The sequence below is a fragment of the Echinops telfairi genome, unplaced genomic scaffold (genome assembly GCF_000313985.2).
Source record: "Echinops telfairi isolate 266 unplaced genomic scaffold, ASM31398v2 ScPeMD7_7469;HRSCAF=8507_0, whole genome shotgun sequence".
Lineage (NCBI taxonomy): Eukaryota > Metazoa > Chordata > Mammalia > Afrosoricida > Tenrecidae > Echinops > Echinops telfairi.
The window spans coordinates 93,716,344-93,731,028 of NW_022111372.1; the positions used below are offsets into that span (position 1 = coordinate 93,716,344).

Sequence of the window (14,685 nt, forward strand, 5' to 3'; positions counted from 1 at the left end):
GGGGGGGGTCTCTGAAAAGACCTTTTAAGCATAATTTCTAAAATATGAAAATATGCTTGGAGCATTCCTATTGATACTAAACCTTAGTTATAATAGTAATATCAATGTATCTAAGATTAGAAACTTTAACAGTAGCATACAAAATGACAAGAAGTAACTTGTGCTCCTACCCTTCCTATGATAAGAACTATCAATGATTTATACTTATATTTCGTGAGTTCTTCCAGAAAAAACATACATGCAAGTATAAATATTCATTCTTAAATTTGCCAGCAAAGGCAGGTGGAGGGCGAGAATCACAGTGTGCATGCTGTCCTGGACCTCGTGTGTTTCCTTCTTTTTTGGTATTCTTTCCCGATCCGCCTCATTCATCTGATCAGTCGCATGGTTTTCCAACATAAGGATATGGTGCCGTCATTGACTGAATCAATATTCTATTGCTGGCAAAACATCGCTTAAGGACTTCAGGAGGCCCCCTTGGCAGGTGGCGTGCTATTCATTAATAAGGAAGGAGGTAGTCCTAATTCTGCTGCTTTGAAGACTACTGCAGGGAAAATGTCCCCTGCAATACAGCAGAATGACTTGCTGGCAATGGTCATAAGAAGCAAACCCTGGCAGTCCTAAGGGACTGGGCGGTGACAGGGCCAGTGGCATTGTGCTGGGTGACATGGCATTGCTTCACACAGGCGTCACGCTAACAGCATTTCTCAGAAGCTGTGTCACACTGAAAAGGCGTTGGTTTATTCATAGTGGATATAGTCACTGCAAGTGCTGTGTGCACTGAGCAAGCCTTGTGTCCCTCTCACGATGCCTGGACACCGAGGTTGGGACAGTTAGCTTGCACGGTTTATGTCCCCAGGAAAGCACACATCTTCACACCTGCAGCTCTAGGTTGATCGGCAAAGAGAGATGTTATGGATTGAACTGTCACACACACACACACACACACACACACACACCCCACTGGGAAAAGGAAAGGTAAACCCTAAACCTTTGTGCTGGTGGTTATAATAGATCGTCTTCCTTACGTCAATGAGATTGGATTAGTGTAGGTGTACTTTGAGCGTATCTTAAATCTATCTGTTTTGCAATATAAACCAAAAAAAACCCAACCCTCAAAACCCAAACTCACTATCATGGAGTCAAGGCTGACTCATATCCACCCCCTGTGGGCTTCTGAGACTTAGCTGCTTATGGGAATAGAAAAGAAAACCCTGTCTTGCTCCTTCGGAGCTGCTGGTGGTTTTGAACTGCCCACCACGTGATCACAGCTCAATGCATAACTCCTGCACCACCAAGGCTCCTCTTTTGCAATAGAAAAGAGATTGAGTCAGCAGCTAGGAGCAGAGATAGAGGAAGAGAAATGTCAATCCTCATGAAGTTTGCCCAGAAGCAGAAGCTTCGAAGAGGCAAGGACCCTCCTCCAGAGCAGACAGACGGCAAGCTTCCCCTGGAGCTGACCGCCCCCCACCCCACCCCCTCCCCGTTACCCCCAATGCAGACACTCAGCCTCTTAAACTGTGACAAAATACGCTTCTGTTGTGAAAGCCAAGCCCCTGTGGTGTTTCTGTACTAGCAGCACTAGATAAGTAACGTAGGTGTCCTAGGGCCTTGACCATGAAAAGTGTTTATCTAGATTTTTTCCCAAGGGTGGAATTCTTGGAGATTTGAATTCAGTTCTTAGTTCTTTTCCATACGGTTGGATTTATCTGTATCTGTTTGTTTTTGTTGTCGTGTGTTTGATGGTTTACAACGATTAGGAATTATTCAAAAACTATATATCCATGCTCAAGATAATATCTGTAAGGAAAATCACGTAATAAATATTATAAAATACTACTGAAAAAAAGGAAAAGATAGCTCATTAGATCTTTACAACGCTGTCTGTGATTAGACTGAATCTCCATCAGGGCCCACCCTTATGTACGTGGTAATTAAGCCTGGGTTTGAATCTTAGCTCTGAATTTTTATTTTTCTCTACATCTTTTTAGATGCTGTGCCTTTGCCACGGTCATTTGTAGCCTTACTTTCTACATCTCTATACACCCCGCCTTGCAAAAAAAAAAGCTTCCCCTCTGATCTAATAATCCAAATCTATAACCATCCAAGTCACTGATGTCATCAGTTGCCCAGACCAACCAACAAACAACAGCCGCGCCCGGTCCATCGAATCCATTCTGCCTCATGACAATCTCATATGCAAAACGATTCCATAGGGTTTTCTTGGCTGTAATCTTTTTATTTATTTTATTGATCATTTTATTTCAAGTAATCTTACAAATCTTATAACAATCCATCATTCAACTCCATTAAACACACGTGTACCTATGTTGCCATCAACATTTCCAAGACATTTTCTTTCTATTTGAGCCCTTGGTATCAGCTCCTTCCCCCTCCCCTCGTGAGTCGTGGATCAATTATATATTATTGTTGTTGTTTCATGGCTTGGCTGTAATCTTAATTGCGGGGCCTTTTTCTTTCTTTCTTTCTTTTTTTTTTTTGAGCACTGGGGGATGGTGGGGCCAGGTTGCCAATAGTAAGTTATTAGTCAAGCACAGATTGTTTGTGCCACCCAGGGACTTTCAGCTGCCCAAGTCACCTGGAATCCCTAAAACACTTTAAATCTTTGCTGTTCTTGGGGATCCTGGAATATTAATAGACTCTTGTCAGTTCCAACACAGCTAAGTGGTTCTCAACCTTCCTAATGTTGCGACCCTTTAATACAGCTCCTCACGTTGTGGTGACCCCCGCCAACTATAAAATTACTTTCGTTGCTACATCATCACTGCCATTTTGCTACTGTTATGAATCGGGTGACCCCTGTGAAAGGGTCGTTCGCCCCCCCCCCCCACCAGAGGGGTCATGACCCACAGGTTGAGAACCGCTGCAGCCAGTGTGTATTCTTGGGATTTTATGCAGGTCAACAATGTACCCTGACAGCCCTGCAAATGAGGTCAAATGGCTCAATCCCACCAGAAGAACTTTCTCTCTTACAAAGGGGCTTCCGAGATCATTCTGTCTCCTCAAGCAAAAGGGAGAGACTGAGCTGACACCCGCTCTTCACCCTGCTCTCTTTCTCCTACTCTTGTTGGAAGCAAGGAAACAACTAGGACAGCGGCCACCTTTGCAACTAACCGTCCAGGCGCCACAGAGCAGGAAGCGGCAGAAACTTCATAAAGCAGACGGCTTGATGGTGATGGAGATGCCACGCAAACTCTAGGCCCCATGCCCGAGGCTTCTTTTGCATGAGAAAAAGAACTCATTGGTGGTGTCAGCCCCGTCTTAGCAAGCGCTCCTGTAACAGGATACCACAAGGGGTAGCTCTAAGAATTGGACGTTCATTTTCTCACAGTTCGAAGTCCAGAAGTGGAAGCCAGGGTGCCAGCTCTGGGCACAGGCGTCCTTTCTCAGCCCGCTGTGGAGGAAGGGCTGCCTCTTCAGCTCCTGCTCATTGGCTCCCGCTCTTGCGGTGCCTTTCTTCTTCCCTCAGCCGTGCCTGCTTGCTGTGCTCTTACTGAGTTTCTGTTCTCTCTCAAAAGAGAGTGCTTTCAGACACACCCTTCCTTAACACTGTCTCATGAATATATTAAAGAAAACCCGTTCCCAAGTGGGATTCTACCCACAGGTATAAGAGTCTGGCTTTTACAGCACATATTCTGGGGGACAGGTTTTAATCCATAACGTCACTGCTGTTAGGATTCTGTTAGCCAAAGGCAAAACCCAAACTGAACTGCCTGCTGCTGTGGAGCCTGTTCTGAGTCACATCAACCCTACAGGAGACTGGAACTGCCCCTGTGAATGTCCCAGAGAGTAACTCTTTTTCCCGAGACCGTAACTCTTTATAGGAGTAGAAAGCCTTGTCTTTCTCCAGAGAGGTGGCTGTTGGTTTCAAACTGCTGACCTGGTGATTATCAGCTCAACACATAACCACTATGCCAGCAGGGTTGCTCTGGTGGGTTTGAACTGCTGACCTTGTGGCTCGCAGTCCAATGCATACCTCACGACACCACCAGAGTTCCTTTAGGTACCCCCGGGTTAGTTAAAACCGCCAACTTCTCTTGGCTAATAGTGGAACACTTCACAGTTTGCACCACCCAGTAGACTTCCTGAAATCGCTCAAGTTTGCATGTACCACAGAGGGGAAGGCATTCATTAGCATGGCCAAACCACATTTTTGAAAACCCAATGTCTTTACAGTTCTGGGGCTCTCTTTAAGAAAAAGAATACAAAATTACAAAGAGAAAATGTTTAGGGTCATTCAGCAGCCTTAGAAGGAACTTTTTCAAGTGAACGGCCTTGATGCATAAGCTTTATTAATGCTTCAGGGACACATCTATCTCTTTGTCAAGCCTGGGGCGATAAAGAAGAGAAGATTTGGAATATGAATTATTCAGGACCTTTTTCATAGTTAGAAGCCCACTTCCGCTTGAGTGAAAAGGTTTATTATAGGGCTCTGGGTATCGTACAGGATCCAAGGTAGGTTAGGCTGGGTGTCTAGAAAACCCAATCCAGTGACACTCTTGTATCAGAAGAGCTTTATATCAAGAAGTACTCTTCTTTCAAGAAGGCATCCCAGCCCAGTCCAATTGATGTCCATGGGTCTGATCCTAGCTGGGGCCCTCTGCAGACTCACATAGGCCAACACCCAGGATGCAGAAGGGTGAGGCGAGAGGTAGGAAGATCGCAGGTTGGTGGGTGCAGAGGTGCATGCATTCAAGGTTGATTAAAATATGGCAGGGCACCAACAGAGCTCTCAGGGTCAGGGGTGCCCCCATGTAGACACTCCTAGAAGCAAGCACAGAGTTCTAGCCAGCAGGAAGACAAAGGAACAGAGGTGTGTGTGTGTGTTTGGGTGGGGGGAGTTCCCACTGTCTTATAAAAAGGCCACACCTCCCAGGAGGCATCATTGGGCTGTGCCTTTATTGACAGCTTAGACTCCACCTCTACAAAAGTGCAAGTTTACATAAAATCTAACTGTCACGCCAGGTGAGAACTCACCTTCAGCTGACATATTATAGGTCACTCAGTTATCTAGTGATGCTGTAATAGAAACCACAAGTTAAAACAAGCAGAAATGTATTCTATGACAGTGAAGGAGGGTACCTGTCCAAACTCAGAGTACTAGCCTTAGGGGCAGGCCTTCTCTCTCTCTGTCAGCTCTGTGGGAAGGTCCTCATTGCCTTTGAACATCTGTAGACTCAACATTCCTTGGTGATCTGCATTCTTCCCCTGGATGTAGGAGGTTCTCAGTGCAGGGATCCCAGGGACCAAAGGACGAGATCCACTCCCAGCTCTGCTTTCTGTGTGGCATTTCAGTGTCCCCTCAGATCACTTCTTTTTCCTCTTATCTTTTGTAAGATAAAATGTGATACAAGCCAAGCCCAAGGAAAACCCTTTACATAGGATCCGGGCTGTGACCTGAGTGAGGGTGGTGACTCTAGGAATGGTGATGCATCCCACCCTCGGCCTGCCTCATCACCATAGCAAACATAACCCAATCCTTTCCAACAAAACCCAATCCCAATCCTACCTCATTACCATAGCAAACAACCCAATCCTCTCCAACAAAGCCCAATCCCAATCCTACCTCATTACCATAGCAAACATAACCCAATCCTCTCCAGCAAAACCCAATCCCAATCTTACCTCATTCACCATTAACCATAGGCTAGGACTCACAGCACAACACATCACATTACAACACAACACAGTACAATGCTGGGAATCATGGTCTTGCCAAGTTGACACATATTTTTGGAGGAGTGGGGTCCAATTGAAGGGCCCATGACAAGGTCTGACCATGAGTTCCAATTCCAAAATCTGATTGACATGCTGGAGTCAAGTGTCCTTTTGTGAGTTAAAAAAAAAAACAACAACTAGCACCAAGGCAACTAAGAGGCCACTTGACCCTACTGGTCAGGGCAAATGAAAAAAAGCAAAACAAACAAACCTCACTGTGAGTGAATTCTGACTCAAAGTGGCCCTGTAGGACAAAATAATGACCCCCAAGTGTTTTCGAGGCTGTAAATCTTATGGAGAGTCTAGATGGCATAGCAGATATTACTTTGAGGATTAAGTTGCACCTGACCTTGACCATGGTATTTCCAATAGCCTCATATGCATGTGAAAGCTCGACACTGAAAGAAGAAAACCAAAGAACTGGTGCATTTGAATTATAGCACGGGTGAAAAATATTGAAAATACTACGGATTGCCAAAAGAACAAACAAATCTGTCTTGGAAGATGTACAGCCAGAATGCTCCTTAGAGGCCAGGATGGTCAGACTTCATCTCAGGCACTTTGGACATGTTGTCAGGAGAGACCAGCCCCTGGACAAGGACGTTATGCTTCGTAAAGCAGCGGGGCAGTGAAATCGAGGAAGACCTTGATGAGGTGTGCTGACCCAGTGGCTGCCTCGATGGGCTCGGCACAGGGACAATTGTGAGGGTGGCACAGGACTGGGCAGGGTTTTCTTCTGTTGTGCAGAGGACCGCTGTGAGTCAAACGGACTCCGTAGCACCTAACAAGAAGATCAACGACTCCTTATGGGAGGGGAAAGCGCTATCTTTCTCCTAGGAGTACGTGGTGGGCTTGAACTGCTGACCTTGCTATTTGCAGCTCAATTCATAACCGACTACACCAGCAGGCCTCCATAGGGCAGAGGTAGTCACCTGAAAAGGAAGAGTCACTATGAGCTGGGTGCAAGCCCGGCAGGTGGCTGCCTCACCTATTAGCCTCTGATTGTGGGTCAAACTTCTCTATCTTTGCAACTCACAAAGGCCAACCATGTCTGTGCTTGAAGTTTTTCCAGCAAATCTAGTCCAGATGAAAAAGAAAGCAGTGAAATTAATGTCAATGCTATGTCTTATTTAAACCAATACATCTGGAATATGATTGCTTAGACTTGCTGGTGTGAGTTGCCACTGAGTCAGCTGTACATGGGGACCCTGTGGGTGATCAAGTAAAACTGTTCTGTGGCTACCATCCTTACAGAACCAGTTAGCCAGGCCTTTCTTCCATGGAGCCACTGGCTAGTGGCTGATTGCAAACCGCTTGTACACCCCAGGTTCCTATACTGTGACTTATACACAATATAAAGACATGATTTTTGGTCCTTTTTTTTTAACCTGCTAATTCTTCGCATTTAGTGTGTGTTGTCCATGTAAGAGCACATTTCAGTCCTTAACGGCCACATCGAAAGTGCACAAGAGCCACAGGAGGGCAGGAGGTGCTGCTGTACTGGACATGCAGGGTAGATTCCTTAGCGGGGAGCTGGGTGCCACTGCTCTACTTGCTCATCACAGTAGGCCCAGGTCTGCAGTGGTCCAGCACAGCGCTGTCTCCTGCCGCAGTTGTCAGAGAACGTGGGCTCAGAGAGCGTGCGGGATCCATCCTCCCTGGCTTTCCCAGCGCACACCGCCCAGCACGTCGACTGCCAAAATGCAATTACAGAGTTCTTTCTTTGATGGGCTCAGACTTAATGTCTTTGCACTTCCTTTGTTCCAGAAATGAAATCAAAGCCACTCACATCCACACACACAGTTTTTTTAAAAATCCCACAAAACCCACAGCTCCATTAGCAAATTGTTCAGGCTTGGGGGGAAGGAAAGTCATTCCACTGGCTTTATATGGAGCTCACAAAGCATCAGGACAACAGGTAATGTCAAGACACTGGCTGCTCAGCTGCACTGCAGCTCAGCCTCCCAAAGGCAATAAATACATTTCTCCAAAGTGTGCCGTCTTTCTCAATTTGCCGCATCTAGGTAGATACGTTCTATAAGGCGCACCCCTTTCTCATGCTATTACTCCCACCCAAATTTTAGCTAACACAGCTGTATATAGGTCAGTCACGCCGAGAGCCTGGTTTCTATTTTGGATATGGATTTTTCAGGGGGTCTTTGTTGAAAAGACCAGACACCACTGGTTTAGACGCCTTTTATTTTTTCTGTCTAGAGGCAATTGCTAGCGTTGGCCAGATAATTTCACAGCTGTTTTACATCGAGCAGAGTCCCTGGGTGGTGCAAAAAGTGTGTGCTCAGCTGCTAATGGGAAGGATGGAAACTCAAGTTCCACCCAGAGGTCCTTCAAAAGAAAGTGATAGGACTCTGCTTCAGAAAAAAAATCGGCCATGGAAAATCCTATGGGCCACAGTGCTAGCCAGACACAACGGGGCTGCTTTATACTTGGAATGTTTACTGGGGGTCAGCCATTGTGCTGATGGCTTGCAGACATGATGCCATCTAATGCTTGCAGCACAGCCATGCTGCTGTTGTTGTTGTCATCTGCCATCAAGTTGTTTCTGACTCATAACAACCCGACTATGTACAATAGGAAGAAACGCTGCCCGGCCCTGTACCAGGACCTCACAATCATCCCAAGTTCAAGCCCATTGTAGCAGCCACTGTAACAGCCCGTCTCTCATTGAACGTTCGCCTCTTTTCCTTTTCACTGACCACTCCTACCAACCATGATGTCCTTTTCCAGGGACTAACCTCCCTGATGCCATGTTCCAAACCTGGGAGACACAGTCTTGTCCTCCTTACTTCTAAGGATCGTTCCGGCTGTACTTCATCCAACACTGATGTGTCCCTTCTTCTAGTGGCTCATACTCACTTGCTCACTGCCAGAGAGTCATTGCCGATTTAGAGCGACCATTTGGGACAGGGTAAACTACCTCTGTGAGTTTCCAAGACTGTAACTCATTACTGAAGTAGAAAGCCCCATCTTTCTCCCGAGGAGTAGCTGGTAGTTTCAAACTGCTGACCTGATGGGCAGCAGGCCAACACGTAACCACCACACCAGGGCTCCTATCTAGTGGCACCTGGCACATTTAATATTCTTCTCCAATTCCGTAATGCACAGGCATACATTTTGCAGTTTTTCTTCTTGGTGTTTCAGCTTTTGCATACTTGTGAGGAAATTACAGAGACCATGATTCAAGGCAGGTGCACCTTAGTTTGCAAAGTGATAACTTTGCTTCGGAACATTTCTTTAAAGGGCTCTTTGCGGCAAATTTCCCCAGTGTGATATGTCATTAGCTTTCCTCCCTGTTGCTTCCAAGCACTGACTGTGTAGTCACAAAAAATGACATCCTTGACAACTTCAATCATCTCTCAGTTGATCTAATTTCGAGGATTTTTGTTGCTTGACCCATTTTTGAGAATTTTTGTTTAATGTCGAGGGCACCCTAGTGGCACTGTTGGGTAAACATTGTGCTGCTAACCACAAAGCTGGCAGCTCAAACCCCACTCTGAGAGAGTAAGATGAGGCTACCGGCTTCGGTAAAGATTTACAGCCTCAGAAACCCTATGTAGGGCCACTTTGAGAGTGGCCTCTATGACAGTGGGTGTTTGGGTTTATTTTGTTTGAAGTTGAGGTATAATCCATATTGAAGGCTGTAGTCTTTGATCTTCATTCACCCCTGCCATCGGTGCACGCTATTATCACACTCCCGTTGTAGAGAAGAAGGTACCTTTCGAGCCAAGGTAAGGGACTTACGCAGCATCGCATGGCACAGCGCAACGAAATGAGGATCGGAAGAAAAGTTGCCTGACTCCAAACACTGAGTTGCTGAGCTCTGCACATCAACGTGGGGTAATTTCTGAGACATGAGCCCTCAGATCCCACTTCCAGAGGCCTGCACCCCACAAAAGGACTTCTTGGGGCCGTGGGTCTGCGAAGGAAGATGACCACATTCAGGTCCTCAGTGGGCCTCATGCAGTTGCTCTAGTGTCAAAACACACACTCACCCAAGCAACCAGAAGAACAGAACCAGCTGTGGAAATGCCTGCTGGAGGGCTGGCCAATCCAGGCAAAGAAGCGTTGATCTCCAGTCAGCTGCCTTCATAGGCCAGCACTGACCTCACTAGGTGGCCTTGAGCAGGCCACCTGGCTTTCAGTAATGCAGAGATCATGGCTCTGCCGGGCCTCCCTAAGGACCGATTTGGATTAACTGGTTAATGGTTATATATTAGTTTGAATAGGCAAAGGGCCCAGTAAAATCTGTACTCGGGCCTTCTTAGCGTAGAACTGAGCCCTTGTTGGTTATAAATGTCAGAGGAAATCAAACCCTTCTCAGTTTTATTGCTTTGCTTGGGCCGTTTATCAGTACTAGGTCAGATGGTCATCATATGCCCCACGGAAATGCAGAAGGGGCCAGACTGCATCTCATTCTCCTGCACTTTGGACATGTTCTCAGGGGGAACTAGTCTCTGGGGAAGGGAATCAGGCTTGGTAGAGGATCAGGTCAGCAAAGAAGAGGAAGACGCTCCGGGAGATGTTTGACACCGCAGCTGGCTGCAACAACACACGCAAACATAGAAGGATCGTGAGGACGGCGCGGGCTCAGGCAGTGTTTCCTTCTGTTGTGCAGAGTCAAAGTGGACTCAGTTGCACGTAACAACAAGAGGCCAGACCAGCGACAACGACAACGGCTGCACATTGTCTGAGAGGCAACCCTGGAACTGTTCGTAGAACCCGAGTTGCATGCTGTAGGCATCGGGTAAGTATTGGTTGAGTGATTAAATGCAAGACGTTGACATATTTAAATACCTACTGTGTGCCGGGCATAAGTTGACGCCTTGGTAGCATAACGGGTTTCAAGTTGGGCTGCTAACTGCAAGGTCAGCAGTTTGAAAACACCAGGCTTTCTACTCCCATAAAGAGTTACCGCCTTCGAACCCCCAGCCCCGCCATGCTTAACTGCTTGGAGAAAAATTGGAATGGGCAGGTTTCCTTAGAAATCCCCGGGCAAATGTCCAGCTGATTTTTAAAATGGGCGGCGAACCGCGGTGCCTTGACCTCATGCGAAAGAAACCCAAGAGAAGTCACTGCCTGGCTCCGGTGTGTTCTCAAATCAGAATGCATGCATTCTTTTTTTAAAAAGGTAAAAGACGAATACAAGCAGGAGCAAGGCAGAGTACGGTAGGCCGAGTTTGTGAAGCCTCAGAGAGAAAGTGTGGGCTGTCCTTGGAAGGCCACAAGCAAGCTTTGTGGAGGCAGTGGCTGGGGGGGCGGGGGGCGGGGGGAGTTGGAATTTAGTGCATGAGTGGTATTTGTACACAGATTCCTAAAAATACAAACCAACCTCGCTGCCAACAACTCGCTGCTGACTCCTGGTCACCCTCAAGAACAGGTGGAACTGCCCAGTCAGTTTTCTGAGACCGTAACTCCTTACAGGAGTAGAAAGTTCAGTTTGTCCCTTGGAGCAGCTCCTGCTCTGAAAAGGTTCTGCACAGAGATGGAAAGAAATGTTAGCCAAAACGCAAAAGCCTCAGAGACTGGGTTTACTGGTCAGATAGAGACTGGAGGGACCCCACGATGGTGGCCTGAGCCACTCTTCAGGTCTGAAACGGAACTCACCCCTGTGTGTGAATGAGCCGCCATTAAAGCTCACAAGGGAAGCACAGACGTGGGCACAATGGGCTCGGAAAGCAGGGAAGAGGGGGATAACTGATGGTGCGTGGGGGGGACTGACATGGGTTAGTGGGAACCAAGTGTGTAGGTTTTGTCGAATGTAAGTGAAACACTCTGTCAACTTTTCCCTAATTTGTAACAAAACATTCTTTGAAACAATGACTCCTCACCATTGGACAATAAGCAACATCATGATAAATGGTGAGAAGATCAACATTTTCATTTTACTTGGATCCACAAGCAACACCCTTGGAAACAGCAGGCAAGAGACCAGGCAGTGGGAGGAGGTAGTGGGAGGCGAGCGGTGAGCCAGTAACCACAGGGAAAGGGAGGAGCAAGGGATCCAAAAGGGATGCTGAGGAGGGTGCCACGTTCCTGGTGGTGCTCCATCAGCTGAAATGTATCTGAGATGAATTACTGAGAGGTGAATGATGGGTAAGCATGACAGTGGGGCAGGAGGAAAGAAAAAAGAAAAAGGAATGAAGAAGAAAGTAATACTATATATAGATATAAATATGCATATATGTAAATATATAAAGGTAGGTGTATTTGTCCATGTCTGTATAGATATGTAAATACAACAAGGAAGGAGATGAACTTTGGACCTCTGCTTAAATCTTACCTCAGTACAAAGACGGTTTGTTCTAATAATGTGGCACTATAAGATGCTCACCTTCCCAACATGATCGCTGAAGACAAAATCGGTACATAAGCAAATGTGGTGAAGAAAGCTGATGGTGCCTGGCTACTAAATGATATAACATCTGGGGTCTTAAAGGCTTGAAGTGAAAAAAGCGGTCATCTAGTAGGGAAGCAACAAAGCCCACATGGAAGAAGCACACCAGCCTGTGTAATCATGAGGTGTCGATGGGAGTAGGGATCAGAAGTTCAAAAACAAGCAATCAAATTGATGTGAAAGAGTGTGGACAAAGTGGAGACCCAAAACCACCTGTAAGATAATTGGTCAGTCCCTCACAGAAGGTCACATGGAAAGGATGATAAATCTAGGGAGCAGTATAGCACTGATAAAACATGTAACTATCCTCTAGTCCTTTAATATTTCCTCCCCTTACTATTACGGTTTTTGTTTCACCTCATTAATCTTGTTAGACTTGTGTATGTCATTTGTATAATTAAGAGCACTCAATGCATGAAAGCCAAGGTAGATAACTCTTCGAAGTGGGTACCATCTGGGTCTTAAAAGCTTGTGAACCGCCATCTAAGGCCCAGCCAAGGCTCTCCACACACCAGGAGGCAAACAGTACAAAGCTAACCAAGAGTGCAGTGAAGAAGCAAGTCTGCGAGCGCCCGAACCTCGGCTAGCCCGAGCCCACAAGAACTGACCCACTGACCACTCTGACCAGGGCCACAGTAGCGTGGGAGAAAAACATGGGGCAGAACTCAAATTCGAACAAATTAAAAGAAAACAGTTTTAAGTCAGACAAACTGGGAAAGTAGACAGAGTTCGTTTTGTTTTTAAAAGAAAAAGAAAACCAGCGACACACACACAGGAAAGGACTTGATATCAAGAAAGAATTTTATATCAAAAAAGCAGCCGAACCCAGCCCAACTCCGGCGCGTGGGCACAAAGTTAGCTGGGGGCCTCTGCGGACTCACAAAGCTGTGGGCGGAAAGCAGCAGAAGGGTGAAGTGGGCAGCCTGGAGACCCTGGGCTGGTGGGTGCAGAGTCCCACGGAGCCCAGGTCCTCCGGAACATGGCAGGCGCCAATCCTCCCAGGGCCAGCCAGCCACCTAGGCTGCCAACCCCGAGGCCGGACAGGAGGTCCAGGCAAGCGGGGAGTGAAAAGGGGCAAGAAGGAAAGAAGTGCTCAGTCTCTCTTATTAAAGGCCACGCCTGCAAGGAGGCATCCTCAGGCTGCGACTTGATTGAGAGGCTGGACTCCACCCCAACTCCACACAAGGACGGCGAGTTGAGGTAAAATAAAACCATCCCAATAGAGAAGCCCTGAGACTACCACCCCAGGTGCTCTTTCTGCCTAGAATCGAGCCTCTCTCTGAGACACTGCATCCGGAATTGAAAAACACCAGGGCTCCATGAAAGGTAAAATTGGCTCCGGTCATACCAAGAGCCTGACAAACCCACATTGTTCAGCATTACCTCATCCCATGCTGCACCGTGTTATGTAAAAGATTTCATCCGGCCACAGATGAAGCAGAGTGAGAAGATGGAATTTGACCTACTATGGAATTTGGCCTACCCGCTTCGTAAAAAGGCCAGTCCTTCCAGTGCCTGGCGCCAAAAGAACTAGATGGTAGCTGGATACCACTACCGGCTGCTCCGAAGGGATCCCACGAGAAGGTTGTGGGCAGAGTGGGAGGAAAAGGTGGAGCAGAACCCAAAATCAAGCGAGCCAGCTCCCTGGTGAGATAGAGGCTGCTGGAGGCCGTGAGGGCTGGAGATGAACTCACCTCCATGCCTTACAGCCTTCCGCCCCAAACATGCACAGCTATGTACCAGGGAACAGTAACTCTAGGGAGGTATGCCCACCTTAGAACAGCGGTTCTCAACCTCTGGGTCGCAACCTCTTTGGGGGTCGAATGACCCTTTCACAGGGATCTCCCGATTCCTAACAGTAGCAAAATGACAGTGATGAAGTAGCAACGGAAATAATTTTATGGTTGGGGGGGTCACCACAACAGGAGGAACTGTAGTATAAGGTCACGGCATGAGGAAGGTTGCGAACCACTGCCTTAGAATAACCAGCTATGCGAAATCAAATGAGGGCCAAGTTCAGAAGGGCTAGGAAAACGCAGGAGGGATGGAAACAGGAAACACAGGGTGGCAGTGGGAGAAATGATGCTTCCTTGAGAGGACTGCATTGCAAAGGCTGAGACGAAACAGGATGTGCAGACATTGTTGAGTGTAAAACTGATGATCTGCTGTGCGTACCTCCACCGGATTCACAAAGAAATGTTGTTTTTTTTAAAGCCTCAGTCCCTCCAAGTGCCTTAAGATCTGCAACGCTCTTTCTTCCCCACTTCTCGCCCACTAGCAGGGCGCCAGACCCAATGGGAATAGGCCCATAAGATCCGAGCCCCACTGACAAACCGTCAGTATGAGGCTGAAAGGCCAACACTTTCTCAAAAACAAAGATGAGAAGATAAGGCGGCAGGGAAACGGGAGCACGCAGCACAGTGAAAGAGCATGCTGGCCCAGCGGTAAATGTACCTGCGTGCACACTGTGTGGGGAAAATGTAAAACTGGGAGCCTAACTCCTGCTATGTAAACTTTTACCGAAACTCAATAAA

At 47.1% G+C, this 14,685-nt stretch overlaps 1 protein-coding gene across 1 annotated transcript in view; it reads right to left on the reverse strand.

The window, feature by feature from the left end:
• Positions 1-13,851, reverse strand: part of NDFIP1 (Nedd4 family interacting protein 1) — a 95,186-nt gene extending 81,335 nt beyond the window's left edge. Inside the window, exons 1-2 of the mRNA XM_045284725.1 lie at positions 13,846-13,851; positions 11,087-11,140 (exon numbers count right to left, since the gene is read on the reverse strand). Of these exons, the coding sequence (XP_045140660.1) occupies positions 11,087-11,140; positions 13,846-13,851 (60 nt within the window). The remainder of the gene's footprint in view (positions 1-11,086; positions 11,141-13,845) is intronic.
• Positions 13,852-14,685: the final 834 nt, after the last annotated feature.